The 17,790-nt window shown below is 52.0% G+C and overlaps 1 protein-coding gene across 5 annotated transcripts in view; it reads left to right on the top strand.

Moving 5' to 3' along the window:
• Window positions 1-17,790, top strand: part of ST14 (suppression of tumorigenicity 14) — a 42,770-nt gene that overhangs the window by 16,461 nt on the left and 8,519 nt on the right. For 3 of the 5 annotated variants that reach the window (XM_026071698.1, XM_026071696.1, XM_026071700.1), the window contains 9 exons: window positions 12,549-12,708; window positions 13,000-13,127; window positions 13,828-13,898; window positions 14,388-14,548; window positions 15,003-15,038; window positions 15,518-15,755; window positions 16,049-16,188; window positions 16,631-16,728; window positions 17,327-17,436. In XM_026071698.1, coding sequence (XP_025927483.1) covers window positions 12,549-12,708; window positions 13,000-13,127; window positions 13,828-13,898; window positions 14,388-14,548; window positions 15,003-15,038; window positions 15,518-15,755; window positions 16,049-16,188; window positions 16,631-16,728; window positions 17,327-17,436 — 1,142 coding nt within the window. Of the gene's footprint in view, window positions 1-260; window positions 331-11,845; window positions 11,875-12,548; window positions 12,709-12,999; window positions 13,128-13,827; window positions 13,899-14,387; window positions 14,549-15,002; window positions 15,039-15,517; window positions 15,756-16,048; window positions 16,189-16,630; window positions 16,729-17,326; window positions 17,437-17,790 lie in introns of those variants that run through there. The other 2 variants (XM_026071697.1, XM_026071699.1) reach the window with 2 other exon arrangements.

Genomic DNA, 17,790 nt, shown 5'->3' with positions numbered 1-17,790 from the left:
GAGCAAAACGGCCAGCGGAAGGGCTCCGGCAGGAAGCAGAGCCTGCTTTGGGGGGCGCGCAGCTCGCCTCGGGCCGGGCAGCCGGGCGCCGCCGGCCCGGGGGAGGCGAAGCGCGGTGTTTGCGGCTGCCCGCACCTGCGAGGAGGAGGGACCGGGAGGCGGCGCGCCTCGCCTCGCCTCGCCGCGCCTCGCCGCGCCTCGCAGCGCGGGGCAGGGCAGCGCGGGGAGCGCCGCGCCGTGGCGGCCGGAGCGGCGCCGCAGCCGCGGCTCGCCATGGAGCGCGGCCCCGCGGCGCCCGCCGCCGGCATGAAGTACAGCGCCCGCGCCGAGGTGAGCACCGCGACCGGGGGACGGGGGGGGGGGGGGGCCGCGGCGGGCGGCTGCCGGCCAAAGAGCCGCCCCGCTTCTCCCACCTGCGCACCTCCGACCGGCATAGCTCCGGAAGGGACTTTTGCTCTCTGCCTGCGCCGCGTGTGCCGGTAAACCCGTCCCCTGGGCTAAGCCCTGTTGAGCTCAGCTTACTTCGATTCCTCTCGGTCCCTTTGGTGGATCAGGCCCGACTGGTTCGGCTCCAGGGCCGTCAGGCAATAGGGGTAAGTGGGTGAGCTGTTACAGTCGGCAAGAGGCGGGAGGTCAGGCTAGACAGAAGCTGTCGAGCARGGATCGGAGGCACCGTTTCCCCCTCTGCATCCCTGATCTGATTTCCGCCGTCAGGTAAGATCAGGAGAATAGGGCGCTTTGTGGCCTCTGAGCSCAATTTTCCATTGGAAAAGGGAAATTCCTGACTGTCGTGATGTAGCGGTTCGTTCTGATGTTAAATCGTGTTACTGTCCTTGTTAAAATAGCTTTGATGATTTTAAATTCAGCTTAAATAAACTAGGCTGTGGTGACATGAGTAAAGATAAACTACGCAGAGCTGAACTGTTTACGGTGAATGAACCCGTGTTGTTTAGCAACAGATCCACCTAAACCAGTTCTAGTCTTCAGCAGGTCTCGCTTTTTAACCGAGGGCTTTGGGGCTTTGTTAATTAACTGGTGTATTATTTGTGTGCGCTGAAAGTAATCGAGTTTAAGCCACAGTTTTGGCTCTTCTTCCTGGTTGAGGGTCACTCAGGACAGCCTTCAAAATCATTATGTTTTTGGGTTGTGCGTACAGAGCTTGTTCTGTGCTACAGAGCTGTTTCAAAAATGGACTTACAATATGAAAATAGTKCTTTCCGGCTCACCTGGGAGCTCTCTGTGGCAGATCTCTGAGGCCTGGCTTTAGCTGTTGTTATCTGACGGTRGCAAAGGAGCCAGGTCCTTTAGCGCTGATGAGAAAGTTGGCCTACAGCAAGAAAAAGAGTTTGCCTTGCCTCCAGCCATGTGGTCTTTTGCGTAGCAGGGCTGCAGTGACTGCCGAAAGTAAGGACGGAATTGCTCTCACTGATACTCTTCTGCAGGAAGTCCCTGTCACCTGTCCGGGCTGGGGTGACATCACTGTGCAAAGTACAGCCATAGCTGTCGGGGGCGTTCTCCTGACAAAATGTTGGTTTGCGAGGCTGGCGGAGCTGTGTTCGTATGGGGGAGTGCCCTACTGGTACAGTAGTGCCGGGGGGACAGACGTGCCTTTGAGAAATCTTCGTTGCAGAGCTGGATGCTCGAGGGACACATTCATACTAAGGCTGAGCCGCGAGAAGCAGCAGTGTGCTACGTCCTTCCCTCCTTGTACAGCTGATCTGATCTGGGAGTCTCCCCCTGCAGATGTAGAGAGAAGGTACCAGCCCTTGCTGGGCATAAGGTAGATCTGGCTGAGGTAGATCTGARCGCTGAGCTAGGCTGCCCTGTGACAGTGCAGGTGCTGGTTTGTGTGTGTTACCAGCTGGAGCTTTGCTTGCTTGCTCGCTCCCACAAAGYAAGCTAAATCGCGAGGGGTGACGCCTGTGGATGGGGATGGTGGAGCAATGCCGTGTTCAGCTCTGCGCAGTCGCTATCTTCCTTGTGACTCATTTCCCCTGCTCCTTTTGGGGTCATAAGGGGGAATGTCTGTCCAGAGTCAGTAACAGCATCCAGACYTTGGCTAGCAGGTCAGCTGCTCCGTGAAGACCTCTGCTGCAGTCACACTGACTGCTGTGATGACTTTTGAAGGTCTGCCTTCAGATTTGAACTCCCATCTGTCCCTGTGTGTCCACCCAGCTCCCCGTGGCTGGCTAGGTGATGATGAGAACGGGAAGGGCTTAGGGCTGCCCCCAGGGTGCTGCCCCCAGTCTGGTCTCCACCTCTCTTTAGTTGTGCCAGTCTTTGCATGCAGCTGGTGTGGRAATAGTCATAGTAGCTGCTGCTGACTGGGCCCAGTGAGCAGTTGGGCATTTACCATGTTGGGGGAAAATACTCAGTAGAAAAGGACGTACTTTGGCAAACCTCCTGCAAGATTTCATCTGTATTGGCATTAACTGCCCTCCTCAAAGTAAGTAATCTTAGCTGAGGAGTTTGTCCCTTGTGGGCCAACCGTTGTTGGACTTGGCTCCCTGTAAATACGGTGGTGGAGCAAATCCAAGTGTTTTGCAACAACTACATTTCCTCCTGTGGCAGARAAGCTGTATAACTCTTGTGCACGGTGTGAGGGGAAGCTGTTACTCCTCCTTGGAAAGGTGCAGAGCTTTTCTCTCGCGTAGTGTGAAGTGACTGGTGGCTGAGCTGGTGCTCAGGCCAGTTTTACTGCTGTTCTTGCCAAAGGCAAACAGGAATAAGGAAGGCTCGATGAGAAAGGGGCTGGGGCCGATGGAGAGTGTGAGAGACCTTTGCTCTGCAAACAAAAGATCACTTCGTATAACTCTTGAGGGAACAAAGAGAGAGTGGTGAGGGCCTGACCATGGGGAATGTGTTGAACCAAAGGTTCTCGCCTTGCCCAGGATGGAATATGCCATTTTCATCCAAAGGGCACCAGGGCTAGCCTGGCAAACAAAGGTCCTGTGATATCTGACTAATATACTGGGGCAGAAGGGAAGGCAGCTAACGCAGCTGCTGATATAGATTTGTCCCAGAGCAGCAGCGTGTTAAAGGTGATGGTTCTGCTGCCCTGCAAGGGACCTGCTCACTCTGCCCACCTTTGGAGCCCTGCCGGAGGCAGGGAGTTTGAGAGTTTTGTTTTGAAATAATTACATATTTGCTAGCCSAAAGATGCATTCTGCTGAAGAAAGTTGCTGCTGGTTGACTGCTTCCTGTTGAGTGTGATGCTGAAGTATTAGCAGACAGGACATTTGACCTGCAAAAGATGCCTTGACTGAGATTTCCTTCATGAAAGCTCAAACCAAGAGGCCCCTTTGAGCTCATGCTCTGCTGGTAGCACAAGGCTCTGTCTAGTAGGAGATGCTGGCCTTTCCCTTGCTTTTGGCTCCAGGCATTCAAACGTCTTGGGCCAGATGAACCTTAAAACTATGAGAGTCAGTAGAGAGTGCGAGTGAAATGCAATGATGAGCTTGGAGAAATCCATCAAGGTCTGGAGCACAGCTGTTTTTGTTAGGCTACTTGAGGGCATTTTTGTTGTTCAAACAGTACTTTCTGTACCGAGAAAGATTTAAGAGCATTTTAAATAAGCTATTTACATCCGTGGCATGTTTCTCTTTTCTGGTCTTTGGAAATAAGTATACTGTAGAGAAGAGTTTCATGGTTTACAGCTGCATGTGTCAGGCATGTAAGGTGGGTTTAATTCCCACTTCCCCCCAAGAATTATGAGGTCTTTTATGTAAAAGTCTCTGCTGCAACAGAAACACAAATAGAAGTGTGGGCGCTTCCATGAGCTGCTGTGTTGCATGAAACAGCTGCCTTGGTAAGCCTGATCTGGGGCAGTGAGCTAGGTCTGTGCTCTCCTGTGCAAACATTAACTTAGTTTCTTCTGTAATAAACATAATGGAATTCAGTTTCTCATGTGACTCAGGATGGTCACAGGGTGATTGAATGCTATAGAGAATTGAGCCTGTGACTTGAAATAGGTGTGTGACTTATATCTTTCCCTATTGCGCATACCCTCTGTGCCAGGAAGGTGGGCATTCTGGAGGACTGTATGTCCCTTATTTCCTGCTCCATATTTCCTCTTTCGGTCAGATGCCATCATTTTATAGTGCAATTGCCCTTAATAAGGAACTGAAGAAGAAAAACAAAATGCTGGCAAAGTTTCTTCAGGGCTTTACTGTCCATGTTGGTGCAACACAGCATGACTATGCCTCTGCAAAACTTAGTTCTRTGTGTGCTATTTCCATGCTTTTCTTATCAAGAGTTTCTGAGAAGTTTATTCTCATGAGACTCTGCTAAACAATAATGATCTCTTCCTGAAACAGTACCAGGGTTTTCTGCAAGGGCTGGGGCAGGAGTTGATCTCAAGAGTTGTGCAGCTGTACTTTGAGGTACTTGAGTGAAACGAGTTGCATACTGGGCAYGCCATGTATCAGCAGCTTTTAGATCTTTTTCTTATGGGAAATGGGTCTTTTCCCATTATGCCAGCACTACAAAGCTGGTGTCAACTTTCAGTATAATCTGGGAAAATTCAGACRAGTATTGTTTCGGTCAGGCTTTGAAAATGTAAGTTTCTCATTTCTCTCTGCCCTGGAGCAGGTTAAATTTACATAGTAAAGCCTTGGAGGGTGCCCAGGATGTGAATTGCCCTTTGGAAAGGTCCGTTTCTCTTCSTTTACTGGGCTCCCAACTTAGCCACCTGAACGCGGACAGTTAAAGTATCACTTAAGTAATGATTTCGATTTCTAAGGGAGTTGTGCCACTGATGCCAAAGGGAGCACCCTTGGTTCAGCTAATAAGTTGGATTTACTTGGATGTAGGTCATTCTGAGACGGGCAGTCTCCCTTCAGCAGGGATGGGGGATCTACAAGCCCAGCCCATTGATCTCAAAGGCTGGTGTGTGCGCCARGGTCTGAGCCTGGCTTGTTGGAGGTACCCTGAGCTGATTGAGGAGCTGATGGGTTTTGTTCCTCTCCTTTCCAGCACTGAACTGCCCATGTGATATTTTAGTTTTTATTAAACACCAGCTGAAGCAGGTGTGGCTGGAAAAGGGGAGGTGGGAACTGCCTCTTGGACACACAGGCTACGATCTGAAGGGTGTAATTACTAGACAGGAATCAAGCCACATAGTCCAACTACTGTACTTCATCCAAGCAGTCCTYCCCCAGGCCATCTCCGACTTTCAAATGCATGGGTTCCTTTTCTCAGCCAGGTACATTAGCCTGAGATGATGGGTCTTGTGCAACTTCTTGGTCCCTGCAGACCCGGAGTAGAGTGAGTGACCCAGGCTATGGAGAGGCAGCTTCTTAGGCCATGCTGGCTGCAGGGCAGGTTGAGCCTGCCCTGGTCGCACACATGCTCTTTTGCTCTGTGATCTGTGCGTCTTGGCCCTGAGCACCGTTGTGACAGATAAGCTGAGACTGGAATACGATAAAGGTCTGGGGAAGCAACTGAACCCCATAACCCCGTTGTCCTGGGCAAATAAATTAACCACTGGTGATAAAGGGTAGGTGAAACTAGCCAGGAGCCCAGTAGTTCTGTGGGCCAGCATCCAGTGAGCTAGGCACAGACTCTGAGTGAGAAGGGTAGTACACATCTGGGAGGGGAAGGAGGAGAGGAGAGCACTGAGGGCTTCTGGTGCCTGGGCTACATCAAGCTGTCTTGCTGGAGCCTTCAAACAAGCCAAAAATCACCTTGTGTGGGAGATGCTGATCCCAAATGGACCAGTGCTTTGTAAACATCCCAGAAACCCTTATCCTGAGGAGTTCTACTCTGTGACAYTTCCTAGCCTTTGCTGGAGGATATTTCTGCTTTCCAGTAAAGCATTTCCAGTCCAGAGTCTACTGTGGCAGTTCCCACCACCCCCGTATGCCTGCTGGATTTCCTGATGACAGAATTAGTCACTTCTGCATCTTCTGGTTTGTCCAGTCAGGCAGATTACAGTTCCTGTCTAAAAATATATTATGYGTCTGGTTTACAGAGGAGGAGTGGGGAGGCTTGTTTATGCACAGGATTYGCTGCTCTCCGCGCTCTCTGCTCTGAGGAGTTGCGCGCAGGAGACCACCAAGCACTACATAAATCTATCTGTGCACACTCCTTTTCCAAGTTTCCTCATTGACTCTCCACTCAGGGAAACTGAGGCACAGAAGAACTGGTGGACCCAGTAAAACCAGATGAAGAATGTGAGATCCCTGACCCTTGGTTTTGTTTCAGTGGAAAATCAAAGCATTATAGAGATGAGAAGGACTTGTTTGGGGTCACATAGGATACTTTGTTTCCCCACAACACAGTTCCCAGCCTGTGGCTCTGACCGCTAGACCATCAGTTCTAGGCTCAGCTTTTGTCAGCTTGGACTGTCACTTGCTCTTCCAGCTCAGGAAAAGGCTGTATATTCAAGGCAGCCCAAGCGAATTAAGCACTTTAATTCCTACCTCTTCTTCCTCCCCCCCCCACCCCGCCCTGTCCCTCCCAGGTATTTTCAAGAATCCCAGGCACATTCGGGTGTAGAAGATGCTCCCTTTTGTCCTCCCAGAGCCTTTGCTGTTGGAAGTAAAATGGAGTGTGACATGGTGCCTCGGAGAAGTGTATCTCCCTCTGTGTCTCTGCGGGTTACCGTTGTTCAGAAAACCTCACTCTYGTACAGAGAGAGCTTTTTGCTGCCAGGGAATCCTGTGCTGATGTGTCCTGTCTCCTCGTCCCAGCAGCAGGAGCTTGACTGCGGTGCTAAATGGCTGGCTGATGTCTTTCTCATCCTTTCACTTGATTGGCATGTGACTTTCCTCCCAGGACGCTGCGTGGCTGTAGCGGTCRAACCAGCCTAGCTGATGCTCTGATCTGAAACCTCCCTTCCTACAGTAGGGATCCCCRAGGTGATTGATGGTGAGGACTGAGCGAAGAGGAGCAAGAGGAAGTAACTGAACCTGTGACTAATATGGGGAGAATATCAGGGGAGGTTTTCTATTATTAATTTTTATTGAAATAGTTTCCTTGAGAWGGATGGGAGACTCAGACCTTGAGTCACTTTGTGCTAGTGACTGGTTCTTGGAGAGTCACGGATGAGGTGAGAGCAGGACATGCATTCAGATCCTCTCTCCGATTTACATCTGTACATGCTGTTGTGATGAAGGTATTCCAGAAAGGGAATGTGTGATGCAAGGGAAATGTACTTGCAAGCTTGCAGCTAAAGAAGWTAAACTCTTAGTTGTGTCTCTCTTGCTATAACTATGATCTTTTGACCACTTCTTGCTTTTTGTCTCTGGTCTCTGCTGGTTTCTGTCTAGTTTTGAGAAGTGGTGGCCAGTGCCCAGAGGAGCTACTGTTCCCTGATGGGCAGGAGTGGCAGCAGCACAGGGGCTGTGTAGTGCAGTAAGGAGCACGGCGTGTGGAGYGGAGGCTTGAGCAGTGCTGTTTGGATCCGGTCATGTCCGACACTAAGGTCAAATGGGTGCTTATTTGCGCTGAGCGTGGGCAGGGAAGATTCAGCCTCTTACTCAGAGCTCTGGACATGGGGCCTCGTCTGAAATCTTTCTGGCCTAATCCGGTTGAACATTCCTGTAGTGCTTGGGGAATGCTTCAGATCCTTTRCCTTGTACTGGCAAGATACTAGGCTGGGATCACGGTTGCTTACCCAGCCTGCAGTATGCAACAGCTTTCAAAGTGGCTTCATACAAATGCCTGGGGAGGAGGCCGGGGAACATAATGGTGTATATAAGGGATCAGAAAGGGAGAAGGTGGAATCTTGAATTCAAAACAGAGGGCAGGGAAAGAAACCTCTTTGGATCCATTCTCATATACCCCTTTGATCACTGGGCAACTTCTGGCAAGTAACACAACCTCTGTGACTGCTTATGCACTTACACAAGGGTAATAACAATAACAATAATCTCCTAAGAGTCTCCACACTCCTTTAATTACCCTTGGTGCTGTGGGTGCCATTGCTGTCTCAGCTCTGGAACTAGGACAAAATGAGAGTGACATGCTGGAAACATCCTCAGGTTTAAGATCTTTAGTTCTTTTTTTCCAAGAGGAGCAGAGAAATTCTCAGAAGAAAGGTCGGTTTGTGAGATTTTCTTGCCTAACTTTCTTTGGTTGTGCTGCACCCCAGCAGGGGTGTTCATGTTTCTATGTGTAATGGGGGAGGGGACCTGTATTTTCMTTCCTGTTTAATCACAGTGGTTAATTGCTCCTGTCCAGGAGTTTTCTCWTTGCAAAGACACAACCTTTAGCTCTAAGAGGGTGTTAAAATGCTTCAGCCATGGAGCTGAGTCCTGTGCAGCAGGATCTCCTGCCTGTAACTGAGCCCCAGATTTGTTTGAGAGACAATTTGGTCCCCTCACCTTGCTTGCTGAAACTGAATTTTGGGGGATTTTGCAGAGGGCTGAAGGTATGTTCAGCCCTGGGGCTGCAGGCTGCTGAGCAGTCGCAGCCGTGGAAGATATGGCCACGTGTCTCCTCATTGGAAGGACTGGAGCTCTGGAGGCTGGAGTACATCGCTTCCACTTAGTGACGCTGTCCCCACGGTGAGCTCTTTTGGAGTAGGACTCTGGCGCTCTGTGTGTTCGGTGTAATGAGCATCTGGACACTGGAAGGGCTGTGGGCAGTACAGATTGCGATATACCATTACTATCGTGCTTTCCTAGGGAGACRAGGCTTTGAATAGGGTTTCCTTTGCTCTCCCGGTATCCGGAGCAGGCAGGCCTGAGTTCTTTGTGTCATTTTGCTGCTACCACAGCCCTTTAATGCCATGCCTCTCCTGCCAGAAGTGCGGGATCCCTCTTTCAGGAAAGAAACGCCATCTGGTAGAATTCAGCCTGCCAGAGGAGTGCATTATTAAGGCAGAGATTTAACAGCWTGTGCCCAAAAATTGTTCCTCAGAACAAATATAGACACTATCTTCCCTCCCGGAGCTAAGGGCAGGCAGCTTTTTCTCGCTGACCCCAGGAAGTCTGGGAAAGCTGCTGCTTTGTGAATAGATACATCATTTAAGCCCTGGGGGCTGTTTCCTTGCTGCAGGCTCCCGCAGGTGTTAGAAGCAAATTAAATACCTTTCTTCTGCAAACAGCAGCGGCTTATCGGAAGTCATGGGAAGGCTTGGCTCTGCAAGCAGCACCACAGTGRGAGAGGGGAGATGCTTGCGAGATCTATGCCCAGATCATTCTCTTTACCTGGCAGGGCTGGGCTAGAACGGTCCCAAGCAGAGGGCTTTCGGGGGATGCCTTGTATGCTTTGAAAACTGATGAGAGCCAGATGGCTCCTTCTGAGTGTTCAAAGATGGGGAGTCAAACTTAAGGCAATCCTGACTTTAAAGGACCAATTTCTTGATTTAAGTTTTCTTGGTTTGCATTTTCAAGTTTTTTCTGTGTGATTGTGAGAGTTAAACAGTTATTTCCATTTTAAGAGAGCAGCAGTGGCAGTTTGTGCATTAGCAGAACTTAAAGGCCCTGACAGAAGGGGCAACACAGGTAAAGATACACCTGGGAGAGTTGGCAGGGTTGTAGGGTCAGCAAAAGAACTGTCTCGGGATCAGAGCAATGGTGTGTCTTGCTCAGTGTCTGAGAGCGGTCAGTAGCAACTGCGTGGAAGAGGCTACAGCGATGCGTCCCTGGTGAATGCTCCCAGGATCCGGTGATCTGCAGCTCAGCGACTTCCCAAGCCAGATGGGGGGAATGGCTTTGTGGCTAATATTCCCCGTGGGATTTTCTTCTGTGACTTTGGTAGGTCTTTTCTTCTGGTGGTGGCTCGATATTGAAGACAGAGACACTCTGGCACCTCAGAGAGAGTGTGGTTCACATCCGTTTCTTCTTGCTCCASCTGATGAAGTAAGGAACAGATACACAAATGAACGAGGGCTTTTTTCACCTCTGCCATGCTGTGGTGGAGAGCTGTTGAATGATAAATTCAGATTATTCTGAAAGTAAACGATGTGAAGAATAATATGTTCCTCTAATCTTGATGGCTTTTTAGTAGGTGTTCGCAGAGGATTAAATTTACACAGTCCTTTGCAAATGGGGTGTAAGGTGCCTCCCCTGCCCTGTCYCTTTCTATTGTAAAGGGCCCCAGGCCAATCCTTAAGGGAGGAGAGGCTTTGGTGAGGTGAGGAGGGTGGGAGGAGCTGTGGAAAGAAAGGACATGGCAGGAAGGGGCAGAGGCTGGGTTAAGAAAAGGGCAAAATGAGTGGGAGAATGATATAAGTAGGAGCTGGGCTATCCTACAAGGGGAGGTTTGGGAAGATAAAGTAATAAAGGCAGGGCACCAACCAGAAGTGCAGAGAGGACAGCTTGTCACCTGGGTCTGGCGCAAGAGCGTGGTGGGCTCAGAGGTCTCGCTGTCATTGGTGACTTGATGCCCTTTGCTGATTTTTTTTTTTTTTCCCCTGACTTTTGGGCGTTCATGACATTTCAGTCAAGTTAGCTTGAGTGGTTGGTATATGTTTTTGTCAGCCCTGGGCTCTCATACTAGCTGAGAGAGGACTGGCAACATCTGATCTGGCATCGTGCATGTGGGGACAAAGTTACCTCTTCCAAAGTGTAGGAATGCGTTTGAGTGCCGTGAATTTGTGCTAGTCGGCACTTTGCGGTGCTGCGTTGTTGCTGCCATCCAGGGCCCAGCCACGGAGCCGGGAGGCTGCTGGACACCCTGCCGGGTAAGGCCCAGGAGGGGAACGACAGAAGGGGAAACGAGGGTGGTGGCTGAGAAGGTGAGGTGTCCTCATGGTCTGGGCAGTCCGGACGGAGCCTGCAAGGGTCTGAGGGCCGTTCTTGCCTGAGGGGCCCTAGACAGGCATGAGAGAGGCCTGACGCAGCAGAGGACGTGGTCGGCTCTCGCCACGTGTGTTAGTGCAGGAGTGTGGCCRCCTCAGAGGAGGAGAGGAAGCAGCCAGCAGTGCTGGGGTAGGGAGTGAGGATCCAGGCTTCCCAAGTCTGCCTGTAAGGATGCTCCAGACCTTTCTGACATCCTCTGGAGGCAGTCAGGTCTGCAGCTGTTTGCGGGAGCTCTGCTCACGTTAGAGGACAGGGAAGGAGGGATTGAAACCTCTCTCAGGTTTCTGGTTTTCTCCAGACTACTGATCTGTGGCTTGGCTCTCTCAGCTACACCCTCCAGATTTTGTAAGGAGGGCATTAGGTAATGTCTCCTTTCTCTGTGGTCTGAGTGGACACGCGACGCAAGCTTTTCTCATCAAGAGTGTGCCAAGATGGGAAGTAGGTTGTCTCTCTCCTCCTTGCTCTGATTGGAGGATGAAAAGTGCTACTCCGATTCTCTCCCTGGCAGGAGTGTTTACTGGCAGCAGGTACGTGGGCAGGGCAAGGATGGGGGGCAGATGAGCGAGGGCCAAGGGCTGGTGAAAGTGAAACTCCGGTTAACGGAGGGCTCGCTGACGCTCCCTGCTGCCCCGTCCCGTGTTTCTGCCTGTGCGTGCATAGCTGCCACAGGGCTCTGTGTTGTGTCCGAGACCTTCCTCTCCGTGACGGCGGCGTGGGGCAGCAGCTCTGCGTGTGGGCTCAGGGCTAGAAGTTCAAGCTCTGTCCCTGCCTCTGAATCACTGGGCTGGGAGCCCCGGAGCGTGCGTGCCCGCAGAGCGGGACCCCTGCAAATTCAGCCCGCCTGCTTGCGTGGCTGGGCTCCGGCTGCTGCTTTCCCTGAGCTGCTCCCTCCCAGTGGGAGGCACAGCTCCTGAGGAAAATGCCAATCCCAGGAGAGCTGAGAGGCTGCCTAGCCCAGGGCCCTACAGACGTGGGAGGTCGAAACCAGGAGTCCTGCCTCCCAGCGCAATTTGTTCACTGAGCCCTGTGATAGCTGCGCATGGCAGATGTTCTTCCTCCTTACTGGGCGGCTGCCTTGAAGAGCTGTTGTTTCTTAGCCAGAACGTTTGCTTCTGGAAGGCTGGTTGGTTATGGGCTGTGGGGATTTGTTGTGTGTTTCTTAATTTTTTTGCTTTATTTCTTTTAACTGGTGTTTGCTCTGAAGGGACATCCCAGGCAGAAATATAGGAGCGCTGTGTCGGACCAGGAAATGTGCAAAGAATTGTGTGAATGTAAGGGTGGAAGTAGCTTGGTTTCTTTTACAGGAATGCTATTTATAGCTCTTAAGGTGACACACCTGTCACATAGCGAGCGTTTTGGAGGGGTGAATTTCTGGCAGCAGTTTCATCTGCCGGAAGGCAGAGATCTTGGAGGTTCTGCGTTTGTGACGTGCCACGGTCATGGGGTGTGTGTGGACTTGCCCCAGAGCTTACTTGAACTGATCACCTTGGATGAGGCCCAAAAAGGAAGTAGGTGTCTGTGCGTGAGGAAAAGTCACCTACTGCTGCTGTGTGTCTGCAAGCAGAATCCTTCAGGGTTCATCCTGTTGGGGGGTGACCGCGGAGTTGCTGGCACCAAGGGACGCTTTGTGCTCTCGTGTGATGCTCTGAGGCTGCAGGACGGGAGCTGCGCTTGACAGATAGTTCTGCTCTATCCTTTGTGCGTGACTTGGGTGCTAATTTCATTCACTTGTTGGACCTCTTTGAACCGAGCTTTAGGAATGGCCTTTTCATTGCTCTGCCGTCTCTCACCTCCTAGGACATGAACAACCTGGACGAAGGGGTGGAGTTCCTCCCTGCCATGAACTCCAAGAAGATGGAGAAGCGTGGCCCAAAGCGATGGGTGGTCATCACCATCATGCTCGTCGTTTTCCTACTCATCTCTCTTGTCACTGGCCTCCTGGTTTGGCACTTCAAATGTGAGTGTGATGTTAAGCTGTGGTTAATTCTGGAAGGGTTGGGTGGTGGCATGTCGGGCAATGCGGTGGATCATATCCTCACTGCCCTGAACTTGGAAGTGATTCAGTTACCACGTGTTGCTCACGTGTGCCCTTTGTAGCTACTGCAGTAACAGCCAGAGGCCCCAGGCAGCTCCAGAAAGTGGGGGGATGCTGTTTCTCTCCCCCTGCCCTGATCCCTGTCACTGGGGACTTGCTGTGCTGCAGTCCTTGCCCTGACAGCCTTTCTGTCTGTGAAACGTTACCTTCCAGTCAGGAACATGGCCATCCGGAAGGTTTTCAATGGCCACTTGCGGATTCTGAACTGGGACTTCCTCGATGCTTACGAGAACTCCAGCTCCCCAGAGTTTGCCATCCTCGCCAAGAAGGTGAAGAGCACGGTAAGAGGTTTCTTGGATCCCTCCCGCTATGAGCAGGCCTGGCTGTTTCTCTTGCCTTGTGACTGCAGGGATCCTGCATATAAGGCTGCTGGGAGCTTTCTCACACCTCTAAGTCTCCCCTGTCCTCATGAGTCGCGTGATGCACAGGGCTGTGTACAGGGAGCATGCCTTTTAGTTAGGCCTCACTGTCAAACTCCAGCCCAGTGCCACGGTATCTCCCTGCCTCTGAGAGCTAGAGTGCCATATGAGGGCAGCTGGGTGAATCCCGGGCTCGGCAGTTCAGTCAGGTCTGGTGTTTAGGGTCAGAGAAGAAAGGCAGCTCCACAGCTGAGCAGGAGGAAAGGCTTTGGGGCTGGAGGCTGAGGCAGGAGCCAGCTACAGAGATGCCCGCCCTCAGTGCTGAAGACCTGACAGGTCTTGCCTTTCCCCTCAGATTTACGTTCTTGTTGTGCTTCCTCTGGAGAAGAGCAGGGAGAGCTGAGTCAGAGCAGAGCAGGGCGGTAGTGTGCAAGAGTCTGGGGGCTTCTGGGGCTTTCTACTTCCCCTCTTCCGCCCTTTGGCCCCTGCAGATTCCTGCACCCCAGGAATGCCTGGTACATGCCCTGACTTTCATGACAGGCTTGAAGCTCTGTCTGTCTTTAGCCTTTCCCCCCTCCCTGCTTCTAGACTTGCTGAACATCCTTTTTTAAACTCCTTTCAGGTGGAGGAGATCTACAGGAGTCATGCAGATATTGGTCCTTACCACAAGGAGACAGTAATAACTGCATTCAGGTGAGCACAAGGAGATGCTGTCTGAACCTGGGTTGGGAGTGGAGGAGGGTGATGCTGGGAGTCTCACACAGCTGTAGACCCTCTTTCCTGGACTGCTGTGGATGGACGCACCTCAGTAGCCATCCGGAGCAGCCTGGTGAAGAGGTGGGCAGGGAAAAGCAACCCGAAAAGCCTTCTGCTAAGCCAGAGTATTGTTTTCTGGCAGTCTGCCTCACTTTGTGCTGAGGGAGACGTCTTGTGAAACTCAGGATATGGTGCAGCAGAGCCTCACGAAACACAGTGGATGGTGCCTGGCAGCTTGGAGAGGGACTCCCCAGGCTGGCAGGGGCCTTTGCTGGCCCGCAATTTGTTTAGCTTATCATTGACACTCTCCCTTCCCCATGGCCACTCTCCAAAAATGGCTTATCAAGGAGCCTGACCCCTTCCCGTGGTGCTTCAGCCCTCCCATGTCTGTCCTTGCTCTCACTGCATAATTGCCCTTCCCTGCAGCGAAGGCAGTGTCATTGCCTACTACTGGTCAGAGTTCCTTGTCCCCAAGTACCGGGAGAAGGATCTCGACAAGGCCATGGCTGACAAGCAGAATTTGATCCAGAGGCTGAACCCCCGGCTGCGAAACCCTGTGTTGAAGGTGGAGTCGGTCGTCGCTTTCCGTGAGTGCTGGCTCAGCGATCACTGGGCCTCAGCGTGAGATGGGGCAGGGGAAGGGGGAAGCACTGAACACAAGGTGCCTGGCATTTCACTGGATGGAGAAGCTACTCATCGCACCCCTCCTTTGGGTGCCTTTGGCTGCAGGGATTGACCTGCTGTACCAGCACAGCCTTGATGGCTCATGCAGACTGGGGATGCCTGTGTGGACTGCTCCCCTTCAGTCGAACTCCTCTAAGCTGGTCTGCAGAGGAAAAGCTTGATCACTCGGGTCCCCAGAGCCCACAGTGGGGTTCTCCCTGGGGAGTGCGGGAATGGAACAGCTTCCCCTGGCCAGCTTGCAGGTAGACGCCCTGCAAGCAAGGCCAAATGAATGCAGATCCCAGGGACCTCTGCAGCCTTGCACGCAGGGACTAACCACAACCCAAAGGATAACAACACCTCTGTTTCCTCCTGCAGCTGTTGACCCCAGCATAGCTCGTTCCTCACGAGACAGTAAGTACAGTTCTTCAGTCTCACTGGTAATAGTCTCTTTGCATCCCCAGGCCTCTCTGGGATGGTTATTTCTTTTGTGAGGGTGGGGAAGGGCCTGAAGAAGGCTGCACCGTGTGTGAGGCAGACCTGCATGTGCTGCTCAGAGCTGGTTTGGGGTTGGTCAGATTGTGGTACAGGCCCTAGTGTTAACTAGCAGTAGTGGGTGGCACAGTCTACACTTCCCAAGTGCCTCACTGTGTAGATGGAGGGAGATGAGGAAGGGTGCTCCCTGGGAGAGAGCACGGTGCTGGCATCTCACTAGGGACAGCCTGCAGGCAGGCGAGGGATAACATGAGTGCCGCACTCTGTGTCACGGAGGAAGACAGGACAGAACACTCATGCCTCAGCTGTCCTCCACTTCTTACCCTGCACCTACGTGGAGGAAAGATCTCTCTTACACCTCTTTTGCCCTGTTAACTGTTCCCTGTTCTCCTGGGCAGATAGCTGCATTTTTGCCCTCCATGCCAAGGAAGGGGAGATCACCAGTTTCACCACACCAGGGTTCCCCAACAGCCCGTATCCCAACAATGCTCTCTGCTACTGGTCACTGAGAGCTGATGCCAACTCCATCATCAGCCTGACCTTCAAGACTCTGGAACTGGAGCAGTGCACAGATGGAAGTGACTACATCAAGGTGTACAACTCTCTGAGCCCTGTGGAGCATCATGCTGTGGTGAGGTGAGTCCCCTGGGGCTTGGCCCTCCTTCCCCCTTGGGTGAGGAGATAGGAGGGAGAGGGGTTCACGTTAGCTCCCAAGATGGGAGGAAAAGGGGTTCACGTTAGCTCCCCATTAAGTTCCTGTATGGCACTAAGTGCTGGTGTGAAACGGCGGAGTGATGCTGATCTTCAGGAAACTCCTACTGGTAACTGAGCTCATGTCCCTGCTCTGGGGTCATCTGTGCTGCCCAGGGCTCTCTGTGCAGAGGTATCTAATGGATTTTGTCCGTTCCTTTTTTTTTTTTTTTCCCTAGGCTCTGTGGGAATTACGCCCCTTCCTACAACCTGACCTTCCTGTCTTCCCAGAACGTTATGCTTGTCACATTGGTTACCAACAAGGAGGGGAGATTCCCTGGCTTTAAGGCTGAGTTCTTCCAGCTCCCGAAGATGAAAGGTGAGTGGAGGCCTTGGCCCAGTGCCCCACCACCTCTCCCTGCCACGGGCAACTGAACAGGGAGGCACAGCTCTGGCTGCATTCAGGTTGCCAGGGATGTTTTCAAGCCTAGGAGACCTGGAAGCAGGTCATCTTCTGGCTCTTAGAGCTTGCCTTGCCCACAATGCTCTTGGCTGCTGTAATGATGTCCCCCGAGGAGGGCAAAATAAGAATTATGCTGGATTAGGCATGCAGACTGATGTATGCAGGAAGCACCTAATTGGTCTCCTGAGTTTACTCCAAGCCTTGGAGCAGAGCTGCTCTCTCCAGAGATCAACTTAACCTTGTTAGAGGCTGTTGCTTGTGCCTCCCTTCCTGCCTTGGGCAATAGCCAGCTAAGGCTTGGGAAAGCCGCATCTCTTTGAATGTCTAACCTGTTTTTGTCTTCCTGCTCATCTTCTAGTCTGCGGTGGGACTCTGAAAGGAGAGAGTGGCACCTTCACCACTCCCTATTACCCAGCACACTACCCGCCGGTCACGGACTGTGTCTGGAACATAGAGGTAAGAGGCAAGGCCCCCTCTTTGCCTTAATTACTCTGTCAAATGGACCTGCTTATACAGTACATGACGTAGGTGAGCTCGCAGCAGCGAATGTTGCCTAGAGGCCAGGAGTCTGGCATGACTGGAGGGAAACTTTAGGACAGGTGTCAAAGGCAGAAGAAGCTGTGAGAGGCCTGCAACTTTTGGCATTTAGTCCGTGATAACCTGTAGGCAGAGCAGCCCAGTCCATAACTTTACCCAAACCACGGAGCATTTGGACCTTGGGACAGGCCAGTCACTTGGTGGCAAAGCTGGCGGTGGGAGAAACCTTCTGCCCTAGCAGAGCAGGCGTGTTGGCAGAGGTCTGGCTTCAGCCCCTGCCTGTATGCTTCTTTAATGTGGGATCCTGGGGTCAGCAGGGCAGGCGAACTGACTAAATGACAAAGTGAGGAATAGTGGCTTTTTGGGAAGCCGGTTTTTGTCTGTTTGCCTTCTTTCCTCCTTCAGTTCCTCCCTCCAAATGCAACCCTTTTCCCAGGAAGCCTGTTCGCATTTTCTGTGCTCCAGAAAACAATGTGCCCCTGACTCTGCTCCCTTTTGCCCCACGGCCTCCTTGCAGGTCCCCTCTAAGAAGAATGTGAAGGTGCGTTTCAACATGTTCTTTGTGCTGGAGCCCGGGGTCCCAGTCGGCTCCTGCACCAAGGACTACGTGGAGATCAACAGCACGAGGTAGGTGTCAGGCACTCTAACTCACAAACAGGGTTGGTAGTGGCTGGTTTGGGCCCTATGAGGGGAGGGATTGTGTTTAGTTATGTGGTACCTGTGGTTTCCCTGAGCAAGTGTGCTGTTGCTTTTTGGGATATCATCAGGCAGGGGGTGCTTGGGTCTGACCTGCTCTCCTAGTTTGGTGCCTGATGGAGAAGGGGGAGCCACACACGTGGTTCTGGAGATTAGCCCGTGGGCTTGTTGTGTGCTGCAGCTGAAAAGAAAACCCAAAACGCAGGCTGTGAAGCATCACATCACATGCCTAGCGTGCAGAAAGGCAGATCTCTACAGAAACATCTGGCATGATTTTACTTGAAT

Source organism: Apteryx rowi, unplaced genomic scaffold (assembly GCF_003343035.1).
Source record: "Apteryx rowi isolate R43461 unplaced genomic scaffold, aptRow1 scaffold_33, whole genome shotgun sequence".
NCBI lineage: Eukaryota > Metazoa > Chordata > Aves > Apterygiformes > Apterygidae > Apteryx > Apteryx rowi.
The sequence above is the reverse complement of the archived record's forward strand: the minus strand, read 5'-3'. Positions and strand labels throughout refer to the sequence as shown.